The following is a 12,939-nucleotide window of genomic DNA, read 5'->3' as shown; positions in this document are numbered from 1 at the left end:
TAAAATATATGCACAAATTCCTGATGAATATTCTCCCCTTATAAATATTTAATAAGTCTATTTCCATGACAGTTATACTCATGAAGTTTTCGATAGGATTGTTTAGAGTGTGTTTAACATGCATATGGCTATGAATGCAGACCTCTCCAGCTCCAGCATTAAGCACGGCGTTGATGAAGGACATGATGGCAGTCTTTAAGTTGACCTCGTCTCTGTAGCGGCCTGTACTTCTGTCCAGCTCATTCAGCAGCGTCTGGAAGATCAGAGCAGACAATAAAGGTAGTCAGCAAATGTGTTTGATCTAAAACACACTTGAAATTAATTGGATAGTAACTTAAATCTATAATTAGTTTAACAGTCAAGGCGACACAAGCAACACAGGGTTGCTGTTCTCAGTTTTCGCCCCCTTCTTTGCCTCTTAAACTGACCCTTGGCACTCTTTAGTATCTTAATCATAATTCAAAGTAACATTAAAAGGCCTCATAAGTTTGAATCACTCAGCTCCTGTGGAGTTAGCTTAGCCGAGGTGGCATGATTTACCGCACACCCCAGGGGATGTATGAGATGTGGTTTGTTGACTCAGTCCTGCTAGTCACTAAAGCACTACACATACCATGGCCTCCATAACTTTAGATGTCCTCACCTGCCTTTAATAACGCCTGTGTGTTGACGTAACCCATGGCCAGCCGTCTGAGGCACAGAAGCACAATTCTCCAACTTATCAAAATGACCGCAGCTTGATTTATTTCAGTATTACCCAGAAATATTTGTCTGCCTTTACCTACAATCTATGTCTGCCCTACATTGCCAGCAAAGGCTCCTCAAGTCTGAATGTGCCACGTGACATGACCCTGCTTTAACCTCAGATTAAAAAAAAAAAAAAAAAAAAAAGAGCTTCCCTTACCTGAAAGCGGGTCCTCTCAGCAGCGTATTTCTGGTAGTGTGCCATGGCTTGAAGCACCTTCTTATGTCCATCTGGCACCAGGCACACTGCCCCAAGAATCTCCAGCACTGCCACTTTGGTCTTGATGTTCTCCGTCCGGAGGCTCTGTGAGATGGTGTTGATGCTCTGCGGGTGGGCCAGGACGTGCGCTCGGCCCTGCGAGTTGTTCATCAGGGCCTTGATGCAGCCGATGACGGAGGTGTGGACGCGGCTCTCCGACGTCTCGTAGTCCATGCTGCGCAGGAAGTTGAGGAGGCAGGTGAGGCCGTCCAGCTCGATGAAGCGCGTGACAAACCTAATGGAGGAAAGTAGGAAAAACAATTGGAGTTGAGCCAGGGTGCCAGTTTATAACCAACATACACTATAACAAAAACTAATCCATAATTAAACAATGAAATTCTTACTTGTATTCTTTTCTTGTATTGTTTGTAGGTAAACTCTTATTATCTCCAATTTGAGGTAAAATGGAACATGATGTATCATGAGGGGGGTTCCCCATGATACACTCAGCATTTCTCCTCCAGTCTCCTCTTTTAACTCCTAATCTATGTCATTAAATTTGGTTATTGCTCTCCTGTAATTTGTGTTTTGCCCTGTTGGATAACTGTGGTCTCCCTTCTTTTCTGTGTTAGTTTTCACCACAACCCCTCAAGTGCAGCTCATAGGGTATTATCTAATCATTGAGGTTTTCTCTTTCATACTGTAGGTATTAAAACCATACAATATTAAGCTCCTTCAGAGGACTGTTGTGGTGAACTGGCACTATCTAAATATAATGACAGTGTGCTCGCTTCAGTCTTTTTGGACCCTCTCTACCTTAGCGTGCCAACATGCCCACATCTTTCAAACTTCACTTCTTTATTTATCTCTTCTGAAAAAGAAAAAAAAAATCCTCAAATTTCACACTCTCCTGCTGACTGTACTCAGCAGCTGAACTAATTAGAGAGCAGTGAGTTATTAACCTTCTTGGACGAGAAGCAGACTGGCTGAGTGGCAGGCAGGACATGTAAACAGCGAGGGATGTCACATCCAGTGAGCACAGCGGGGGCTGGATTGTAAATGACCTTCCCACTTACTAAGATTCCTGCTAGGCCTCATAAATTGCTTCAAACAAACAAGGGCTTGTAAGGAGGAGAGAAATAGAAGAGGAAGAGGAAAGAAGGATGGACTTAGAAAGAGAAAGGGACAGAGAGGGAAGAGGGAGAGGGTCTGACAAAAGGGCGGTGAGAGCTGAGATTTATTACTATTCATTGTACCAAATACATTGTTTTGACGCTGATAGAAATATGCAGACCATTCCCCTCCTGCTGCTGTCTTGGCTCAAACAAATGTGAAAAGATATAATGCAGAAAAATCTATTATCCTTTATGTCAAGGCCGGGGTTCTTCTTCTGCTCCCACATGATTAATCCCAGATTTCCAACAGATGCACTCACACACAAACTCAACCTGGCACGTCCAACAAATCTCTTAAAGAGATATCATCCTCTGATCTCCAGCAGTGTCTGGATGAGATCAAGAGGATCACACTGTGCATGCATATAGTCAACTCTTCTTGACAATGCAGTGAGAGTGCACACGCAACCTTTCAGCAGGTCTTCCTGTCTGAGCAAAGATGCTGCAGTCTTTGCTCAGCACCAAGGTGATGAAAAACAAATGCAGCATATGAGATATGAATTGATTCAGATGTAGCAAAGACAAAGGAAGTAGAGGAGGCAGAACTGAGCCAATTGTTTAAGTTCTACATTTTATATCAGTGACAAGCCTTTGGCCGGCCACGCGCCTGTCTGCGCTTCGAGGGGCCACCTCAGAAAGTGCTTTCACAGCGGAAGAGAAATTAAGCTGAACAGTGCCGTGATTAATGTATGGAAAACAGAGGGTGAGAGATGTTGTTCTTGGAGTTTGGGTTCAAAAGAGTGGACGAGATTCAAGGTTTCGCTCACTGCCTGCTTCGCTTCACTCCCCAGAATGCACTAACATACCCTTTGCAAAATAACCCAATGCCCGTGCGGCTGCTTAAACAGAAGAAATAAAAGGAGAAATGCATGTAAAAATATACACGCATGTCTCTTTAAAACATTCAACAGTGACTAATCCTCTGGACCGTTACTAAACCTAGTAAGCTGACATTCAACAATTCTCTCCTCCTACTCCTCACTTTATTTTCTCTCCAGTGAACACTTGAATCAATGGATCCCATCTCCTCTGACTTTGTAGTCCCCTCTTGTCTTCTCCTCTCCACTGACATTCACGCTCAGCCGACTGGTGTGCACGGGTTTCTCTTCTCCCCCTTTTGCTCTTGGAACAACCGCTGCATACTTTAAAACCCACAGAGAAAGCTCAACAACTGCATACTACAGTATATGAGCACAGGCAGAGCTGCTGAACAATACTGAGGCTGAGCCAAATGCACACAGACACAGACAGACAGACAGACAGACAGACAGACAGACAGACAGACAGACAGACAGACAGACAGACAGACAGACACACACACATCTTCACACAGATGAAAGAAAAGCAAGAAATAAAACTTGGTCAAAGGTAAAGCTGCAGATTAAAATTTGAATAAAGCCTTGAGATATTTATTTTATCTTACATTATTAAATGCTTTTCAGAGCTGCCATCTTTAAAACAACATTGTGATTTGTTTCTCTGTTGATCTAAAAAGCGTAAAACCCCTCAGCCAGAGGCAGAGGACGGTGTGGAAAGTTAATCCAGATGCTCAAATTTAAATTCAGAACTTCAGTCCAACCAAACGGATTTTTGGAGGTTTTAGCTACAAGACAGTCTGCCTTTTCGAACTATGGATGACCCCCGTGTGGCAGACAGTTGGCCGACAGTTTGCTCCAACCTCAAAGCCTAACCGCACAAACTTATCAAAAGGCCAATGCTTCCACACACAAACTCAAGTGATCATGTGCCTTCTCTGCCCCTCTTCCACCCTTCATTTAATCACGCACACACACTCACCATCTCCTTCAAAACACCCCCTCACCTATATCCAGACACATTTACACATGTTGTGTTCTACTATAAAAGGTCTCCAAAGTGAATGAGAGCCCGGGAGGTTCTCCAGAGGCGCTGATTAAAGTGAGCTGACTGGGGTGTCTGCCGGGCTTGGAGGAAAAGTCATACGATATAAACACAACTCTCTTATTTTACTTGATGTGAGGTCCATCATGTAACTGTGGTAAGCATAAAACTGGCACATGCACAAACGTAGAGGCTGCAACACAAATCCTATCCAAGGTGCACATCTGTGATATGTACATATACAGTATATCATGCCAGAATGATTCGCTGGCAAATCCAGAGCACGGTGCATGCATGTTTATCTGCGTGCCACTTTTTCCACACTCTGAACTTTTGCATTCTGCTGCATTAATGTGTAGAAATGTTCAAACTGTCTTTAACCTGAAGCTTCCCCATACAAAGTCAGTATGATGTCCCTGATGTAATTGTTCAGAAATTTTTACAGTGCATGAGCGCGCATGGGTATCATGTGCCCCCACGTCCTGCTCACTCCACCAGGGCACCACAGTGGGGCTAAATGAAACAGGAGTATTTCCAGTAGTGAAAATGCACCCATCTCCTCCTTTGTGACACATGTAAGAAAGGGCAACTGTCAATTTGAGTGTCCTGACATTTAGTTCATATACAGGCAATGACTTAAGTTTCAGATGGGCCAAGTGTTAATGACAGCTCCAGAAAAAGAAAAAATATTCTTGTTTCTTATTAAATCCTGCTACTCACATTACCCACAATTCCACGCAAATGAAGTTTATTTCTGGTGTTTTTTTGAAGAAAGAAAAAAAACAGTACAAATCGTGTGACCCGACCAGAGGAGTGCTCTATAAAAGGTCAGATAACATCACTTCTTCTACGTCACCCAGAGACTTGAAGCCTTTGTACCCCAACAAATGCTGACTCAAGCATCACGTGGGGCAATTTAATGGACTAGATTCAGTATTGCCCAGAGGACAGAAAGGCTTCATAAAATACTTACAAATAGGTTTTTTATAAGTACAACTGGTTTCTCTTTAACACACATTAGCTCTGTATTTGCAGGACAACAGAGTGTAAGAGAGGATAGAATTTATCTGAATTTCAGCACCACACCTCATATACTTCCCTTCTAGTTCTCTGACTATATACGCCTTCCCCTGCCCTTGTTCATACATGGGGATCTGCCCAACCAAAGAGCCATCGCCAGTCCTCACTGAGGCCTTGCCCACACTGCAGCCTCAGATCCATGCTTATTCCATCTGCCATCCTCTTACAAAAAATGCTGTCAAATCTAAGGAGGATGTGGTCCCTGCTACTGGAAGAAATATTGCTTCTTCTTTTTTAAGTAAAATAATCAAAAATCACTCACCAAAACTAGATTACAGACTTCTCGCACGGTTTGTTGGTACAATTACCTGCACAGCAAGCCATATCATTTTTTTTTAATTGCATTAAAAAAATAATTAAGCTTAAATGCACCAACAGCACAAACATGCTCAGCTTTGGCGTTTCCATGTTGACTTTAACCTCTGAGGTTCCCATTTAGGATTTTAATTAAAGAGTAGCGCATAACCCTTGTGCTCCACACCACCTTTTTCCACTCTCATCTGTTTAAACCTGTCTGCATCACCCACCTGGCCATCATTCATTTCTTTCCATTTCCCGTTGAACTGCTAAGTACCAAAGGGAGAGAAATCAGCACTCTAATAGAAGCAAACACTCTATCCGAGACTCTTTGAATGTGTGAGACTCTACTCCCCCACTAATGTATTTGGTAATATGTGAAAACAGATATAAAGTTCACTCTCTGTTGAGCGGAACCTTTGAGAGATCTGTCGGCGAAATGTTTTGAAGGATAATATTTGCATGCGATGGTAGTGAAACATCCAAAGAGCTGTTGACACAGGAGCAGGGTGAAAGGCCTGCAGTCGACTCGAGTAAATATTCTTGCTGGAACGGATTTGCAGAAACAATGTCCACATGCCGCCTTGGGAAGCACTGCGATGCTCTGCTGACATAAGACTGGGAGCGCAGTGCATTATGGGCCAGAATGGCCTCAGCGACCTCCAGGATAGCCGTTTCCTGTCCTCGTGCAGCTATTTCGCAACGGAAATGACATTGATGGAGGAGCGTCACGTCTTAGATGCACAGAGCACGCTCATCACCATGAACATAAACATCAGTGCAGATGTGCAGATGACTCAACAAATCAACAGTGATTATGTAAGTATACTTAACGGCATCGTTAAAATACCACCAAGTAAACATTCAAATATTTGGAGGCTAACTTGAAATGTACACCAGACTGTGTATATTTCATTTGACTACATAGCTGCAGCAGTTTGTGTTTGCCTATCAGCTCTCACATGCCCACTTGAGTTGAGATTCAGCTTTACGTGAGTGAATACACAACCACAGCGTGATGCTTCAAGCTCCATTTGACAGCTGGTAAACAAAGCTATAAGTGCTGGCAGGGAAGCATGATAAGCTGCTAACTCGAGGGGCAGAAATCATTTTCAAAATGCCTCCTTTTTTTTTTATGGCTGCTTAGAAATAAATCACATTTATATTTGAATGAAGACATGTGGGCCATTAAATTAGTTTCCAATCATCAAAAAAAAAGGTTTCTGGTAAATGGCAAATTAAGTGCAGCATCACTCACAGCAAGAATATGCTGCCTGCTGTCTTCTTTTACAGGGAGGTACCAATACAGTCCAGTTGTTTCTCTTATTGTGGGGTTTCATTCTTGCTGCACCAAACTATCAATTTCAGTTTAACAAACAACATTTGGCATTTTAAGGTGAGTCTCTACAGACAAAAGCATTTTAGACTTTGGGATCTTTTTCTTCCACAAAGTCCAAATTCCACATTTAGGGATTTATTTAACTGCATGTTGTCCATCAGACATTAAATTGGCATTTAATGAGATTTAATACTATTCCAAAAAAACTTGCGACAGAAAAAAATAGTCTAAATGTAAGTCAATTAGGGAAGTCTGATGCCACTAACTGTTGTTTGCTTTCAAAGTAAAAGCAGCCTTTTGACCTTCTCATTTTGACCTCAGGACTTCCAGGTCATACTCAGCATACTCCTGTATACTATACCTGCCACCTGGTCATGGCGTTCCTTGTATGCCCTGCCTGCTAGCATCTTGCACCCTGCTGTTATGTGCTGGATTGTCTCAGGGGCATCTCTGCCTTGTGTGGTAGAGCCCAGCCTCAATCAATCTTGGGTTTAGAGATTGTTCCTGTGCTGCCATGATTAGTGCCTCTGTGCTGTCTTCCAGCCCTTTTGCTGTTTCATCTAGGATAGTGATTCTGACACTCACTAGTCCTCGGCCTGCTTCCTTCCGCTTAGTGTACAGTCTCAGGGTGCAACCCTCCATGCATGGTAAGGAGCTTCCTTGTCTTGATGTCAGTGGCTTCTATCTCCTCCTTCAGCCAGCTTATTATCCAGTATGGTCTTCTTGATGATCTGGCTGAGGGGATTCAGGCCTATGCAGAACAGCAGTGGGAACAGAGCATCTCCTTGGTAAATCCTGCACTTGATGTTGACTTGTGCAATTGGCTTGAAGTTGGCCTCTAGTGTTGTTCTCCACATTCCCATTGAGTTCTTGATGAAGGCTCTGATGGTCCTGTTGATCTTGTACAGTTTTAAGCATTCCAGAATCCATGTACGAGGCATCGAGTCATCGAGAGCTTTCCTGTGCAGCAGGATAGTGTAGCAGTAACATTACCGTCTTTGGAACAATAGGTCGGGGTATCTGCATGCATCCAGTAAGGGTCCCCAGGCTAGAGCCCCCATTTTACCCAAGTCTACCTCAGAATATCAGCGAGATATTATGACCAGTAGTATGAAATTGGTGTCTGTGGCAGCTTTCTTCAAAAAATAAAACAAAAAAACAATTCCTCCTCCTGTAGCTACACAACATGTTGATCAATCAGTTTAGTACTAATCACTATTACTGATCAAATTTTCCATCTATCAAACAAGACAGCAAATCAGTTTGAAATCTTACAGGAAGAAATAAACAAGAGGGAGCAGTCAGAATGAGCAAGCATCTACATCAACTTCTTAGCCAGGTAACAAACTCTTTTCACTGCACTCTGTGATATAAAACATATTTTTATGTAAAATCTGCAGGCAAGGGACCAAATATTTTTGGCACAAGAAGCTTTCTGGTTTGAATTTTCTTGCAGAAAATCAGTTTGCATGAAGAGCAAAAAAGGGATGGCATTTGCTGAAATGCGTTGGATAAACAACAGCTATTGTGTGATGATGAGTTAACTGATCACTGACATTTTCAAATGATCTGCTTTGCTAAACAATGACTGGTGGAAATAACAGAATTATTGCATATCTGCAGGCAGCACCAGAATCCCCTAAAATTGTCTGGTGCTCCCAGAAGCTTGAGTCAGACTAGCTGATGCATTCCCAGATTGTGAAATCAGATTACGGTTGCGGTTCGGCTGAGTTCTTTATTAAAACGACAACAGTTTGTTTTGTTGCTCTCAAATGCTGAAACCTGTAGTATTAAATTTGGCTGTAGTAACAGAAACTACAGCCAACTCAACCAGGATCAAAAAGATCCCTCCAGATTGCTACTTCACGAGGATACAATGATGTTGGGAAGAAAGAACGTGCAAGTCTTAAAATAACTTTGCAGTCTGTGTTCACACACACAAACGAGCACATGATTAAAACATGTCACCAGCAAAACAGCTTGTTAGTGAAAGTGGTTGGCCTGCTGCTGGTTTTGCTCCTTTTGTGTGCTCTGCCCAGCACTCTGCATGTCTACCATGTGTTTGGGTCCCGTGGCCCTGCAGAACACGCTGAGTAGAAACAAGGGCACCTCTTCACAACCAGGCCCAGCTGCCTCTCCAAAGTGAAGGAGGGAGGAAGCGAGGCTGTTTAAGGCAGGCATCCAAAGGGAGGCATGAATCAAAGCTGGACATGGACAGACACCACAACGTCTTATAAGATGAGGCCGTAAAAACCGTAAAAACGACACGTAAAGCAGGTGAGGCGCTTTACTTTATGTGTCCCAGACAGCAAAGCACAAAGCCATCTTTTTGCTTTAACTGCCCATTCATCACAAAGGCGACATTTGGCTGGACATTTCCCTGAGCACCCATATTCTGTGCCACACACCTGCTACCCGCATCGCTGTTACAGTACTTTAAAACATCTGTGTGTTAATGAGCAATAACTCACTCTGTGAACAGCATGGGTGCAGGTGGACTTCTGATTAGTGTTGACAAAGTCACCTTTGATGAGGTAAATTAAGTGAATGTAACATTATGAGGAAATGAATGAGACAAAGAGACTAAAGAAAAAAAAAACCCTTAAACTATAAATAAAGTACAACAAAAGTGAGAGAATATGAAACTGTACCAGGGTACAGGGCAGCCAATCGTTGAATATTTTTGTTTTAAGTAGACATTTCATTTGGAAAAATAAATCCACCAGCTATGTAATATACTGTGTGGCAAAGTCAAAACAGCTGCCCAGCATAGTGTGCAATCAGAGAAAGGGAGAGAGAGCAAACAGTGAATCATACCATAATTGTACCGTAATCATGAGGACTGATATCAGCTGAGCAAATTAAACAGTGTTAAGTCATAACATTTACCTGGTTCTCTTCTTTCTACTTTGTTGTTCTAAGTCTTTCAAGCTGTTTTATACGTGTAAAAAAAAGAAAAGAAAAAAAGTAACACCAGGATAATTACATCCATTAGCTAGTTGTAGCTTGTTTCTAATAACCACTGTAAAAATAGAAAAAAATTCCCCAGTGCTCAGGCTCAGCAGGGGGTCAGTTTAAGCCTGGAATAACTCAACACCAACACTGTGGTAATGATGGCAGAGAGCTCACAACCCAACTTGCCCTTCAGGGACTGATTTATTCTCCAAGCTCCAAATACTTTGGGTTTTGGCCTTTAGAAAAACTACAGTCTTACTACTGCACTGCCTAAATATACACTGAATAAGCCTTATGAACAGGCTCATGATAAAAGCTTCTGTGTTTCATGTTGTAGAAAAGATTATTATTTCTTTTCATCCATCCATCTATTTTCTTTTTATCCAGTTTAGGGTTGCAGCTCCTGTTTCTTATCATTCACATCATAATTCAGTCAAAGCATCCATGTGTAGATATGCAGATCTTTCAAAAGGGATGTTTATGCTCAAATAAATTTAAGTTTACAAGTGTTTATATCCCTCTTTCCTCATCCCTCATCCCTCCTCATGGGAGGAAGCTGGAGTACCTGGAGAGAACCCACACAGACACAGGGAACTGCCTCATTTAACCTTATAAAATTTCTTGCATAATTACCCCTAGGCACGAAAATGGCAGATTCACAAATGTGCAAAAACTGTCACCTCAAACTCCTGCACTGAAAGTGCTCCTGCTTCCCCGAAGATACCAGTGAAGGAAAACTGTGACATTATGTTCAGATAGGTTGTGTTTAGGTTGCTGCAACAGCACATAATGACAAAGTTTGTGTAGTTCAGCAAGAAGTTGTTCCACTAATTACGACTTTCTTTCCTGACTGAAGCTGCATTCATAGTTCACTGAGCATGCACACATGCACTGTGTAGAATGGGTGAGAGAGCATCAGAACAGGTTTAAGTTGTAAATCAAATTTAATGAGCACATCCAAAGTCTTTGCCTGTCAGCTACATACAACTCAGGGAGTTTGCTACAGGAACTAGGGTGATGTTTTTTTAAAAATTACCTTTAAAAAAATGTATTACTCAGAGCTTAAATATTATAAATCACAATTTATCCAGAACACTCCATTACACTTTTGTATTCATGTCATTTTTTTTAAGAATTCAAAGTTAAAGATGACTCTTGCTTGCAGGGTAGCAGGGTGGTTCTCCTTCACACTTTACTCACGTTTAAACAAGAGCATTAAAAAAAAAAAAAAACTGTTCTGCATGATGCATTACTGTTTTGTCAGAACTGTGTGGTCAGTACGTATGAGTTACATAGATATGACCCAAATGTTCATTCAGCTGCACATTAAACTAAAATACATTATATTGCCAGAAGTATTCACTCACCCATCCAAGTCATTGAATTCAGGTGTTCCAATCACTTCCATGGCCACAGGTGTATAAACCAAGCACCTGGGCATGCAGACTGCTTCTACAAACATTTGTGAAAGAATGGGTCGCTCTCAGGAGCTCAGTGAATTCCCACTTGGCACTGTGAGAGGACGTCACCTGTGCAACAAGTCCAGTTGTGAAATTTCCTCACTACTAAATAGTCAGCTGTTAGTGGTATAACAAAGTGGAAGTGATTGGGAACGACAGCAACTCAGCCATGAAGTGGTAGGCCAAGTAAAATCATGACTACGTGTTAATGAAGATGCACAAAAACTGATACTTTGGGACCGATTCAGGCTTTTCCACCAGCGTATTGTAATGCCTGTTCAGCTGCTATCTGTCCACTTAGATCCACTAATAAGAAAACACCATAAAAATCATGTCTAATATCTAAGCAACTTAAAGCCAGAAGTCCACATCTGTTAAAGCTAAATTGGTCTGACTTGTTTTACAGAGACATGATATCATCAATAACAGTATTTCACTGATATTGGTACTGACAATAGGTCTAAAGCAGAAACTTTTGAATGATTTCCTGTCTTCTGTCTAGACCTCCGAGCGTGCTTCTCACCAGCTTTGTTCTTTGTTGTACTGTTTTGGATCCCCACATGTCTGCATATGGAGCAAACACAACCACACACACTTGGCCTACAAAAACACCCGCGCAACCCAGACGTGACCCAGACATGAGAGCTGCCTGAGTTTTTGTCACTCTGCACATGAGGTCTGTCATTTTATTGCTGTCCTTGAGAAAACTCAACACCCCCACTTTGGTGCAGACCACTGCTTCAGAAGACTGGCACAGGCTGATGGACAGCTCCAAAGGAGGTGCTGACTGGGAGATGAAGGCGGTTTGTGTTGGGAGCTGCCCAATGTCCTTGAATGTTTCTTTGTGGCGACGAGTGAGGCCCGACAGCCACTAATGACCACGGTAAGAGAAGAGAAAGTAAATGTGAAAGTCTGAAAATATCTTTAATTAATCGCTTTTCAGTTTGAAGCAATGAATAGGCTCATTTACCGTGACAAGAGACAGACTTCGCTGCAGTGTGATACATTATTAAATGAGATTACAACGTGTGGTCTAACTGTAACAAGTCAAAATGTAGGGATGGAGAGCAGAGCGCAGCGCTGTCTGCAGCTCGAGAAAAGGTCAGAGAGAAAAGTCCGAGTTAAGATTCACTCACCTCATCGGCTGAGTCCGAAGTGCTGTCTTCAGATCTTCCACCACCTTGTTCCTCATTTCCATTTCCTCCTCATCAAAGGCAAACAAAGTCTGCATCTGCAGATAAAACATAATTTAAAGACAGTTTAGGGGGAAAGCACTGAACTTTTTAAGTGTTTACCAATGACTGTGTGCAGATTTCACTACAGTGTTTCCACAGGTTAAATATTTATGTGGTTCTCCACAAATATATGTTCCCAACTTTTATAAGACTTTTTTTTTATAAGACTTTAGATATTTTAAGACTTTAAGGATCCACAGAAACTTTGTCAGATCTTTTTATTGTTCATCCTGCATTAACATAAGAATATGAATTTTCATTTGGCAGCAATATGAAAGCAACAGCACATTTAAATATGATTGTTTCAATTAGTCCTAACATATGTAATTAGAGACTCATTAGGAGGCCTATGTTTCTGGCACCACAAATCAGACAGATTGTGTTGAAGCTCTACAACATACCCAAATAAGTCATGCGGACAATTAGCTCTAATCAAGCTAAAAATGAATAGCAGTAGTGATAACGCATTTCTGTATCACTTTAAGGATTTTGTCTGTAGCATCAGAGAGCAGTCATGCTCTCAGATAGTCAGTGCCACGGGGCTTCTGCTTAGCCTCTCCAGGCTTTTTCCATGGCAGCTCACTGCCAAGCACTG

At 41.9% G+C, this 12,939-nt stretch overlaps 1 protein-coding gene across 4 annotated transcripts in view; it reads right to left on the bottom strand.

Annotated features, from left to right (window-relative positions):
• daam2 (dishevelled associated activator of morphogenesis 2) overlaps positions 1-12,939 on the bottom strand; it is a 112,031-nt gene that overhangs the window by 30,241 nt on the left and 68,851 nt on the right. For all 4 annotated transcript variants that reach the window (XM_030718524.1, XM_030718525.1, XM_030718526.1 and 1 more), the window contains 3 exons: positions 12,246-12,340; positions 905-1,238; positions 143-253 (listed from right to left, as the gene is read on the bottom strand). In XM_030718524.1, coding sequence (XP_030574384.1) covers positions 143-253; positions 905-1,238; positions 12,246-12,340 — 540 coding nt within the window. The remainder of the gene's footprint in view (positions 1-142; positions 254-904; positions 1,239-12,245; positions 12,341-12,939) is intronic.

This window comes from Archocentrus centrarchus, chromosome 22, assembly GCF_007364275.1.
Source record: "Archocentrus centrarchus isolate MPI-CPG fArcCen1 chromosome 22, fArcCen1, whole genome shotgun sequence".
Classification (NCBI taxonomy): Eukaryota; Metazoa; Chordata; class Actinopteri; order Cichliformes; family Cichlidae; genus Archocentrus; species Archocentrus centrarchus.
The sequence above is the reverse complement of the archived record's forward strand: the minus strand, read 5'-3'. Positions and strand labels throughout refer to the sequence as shown.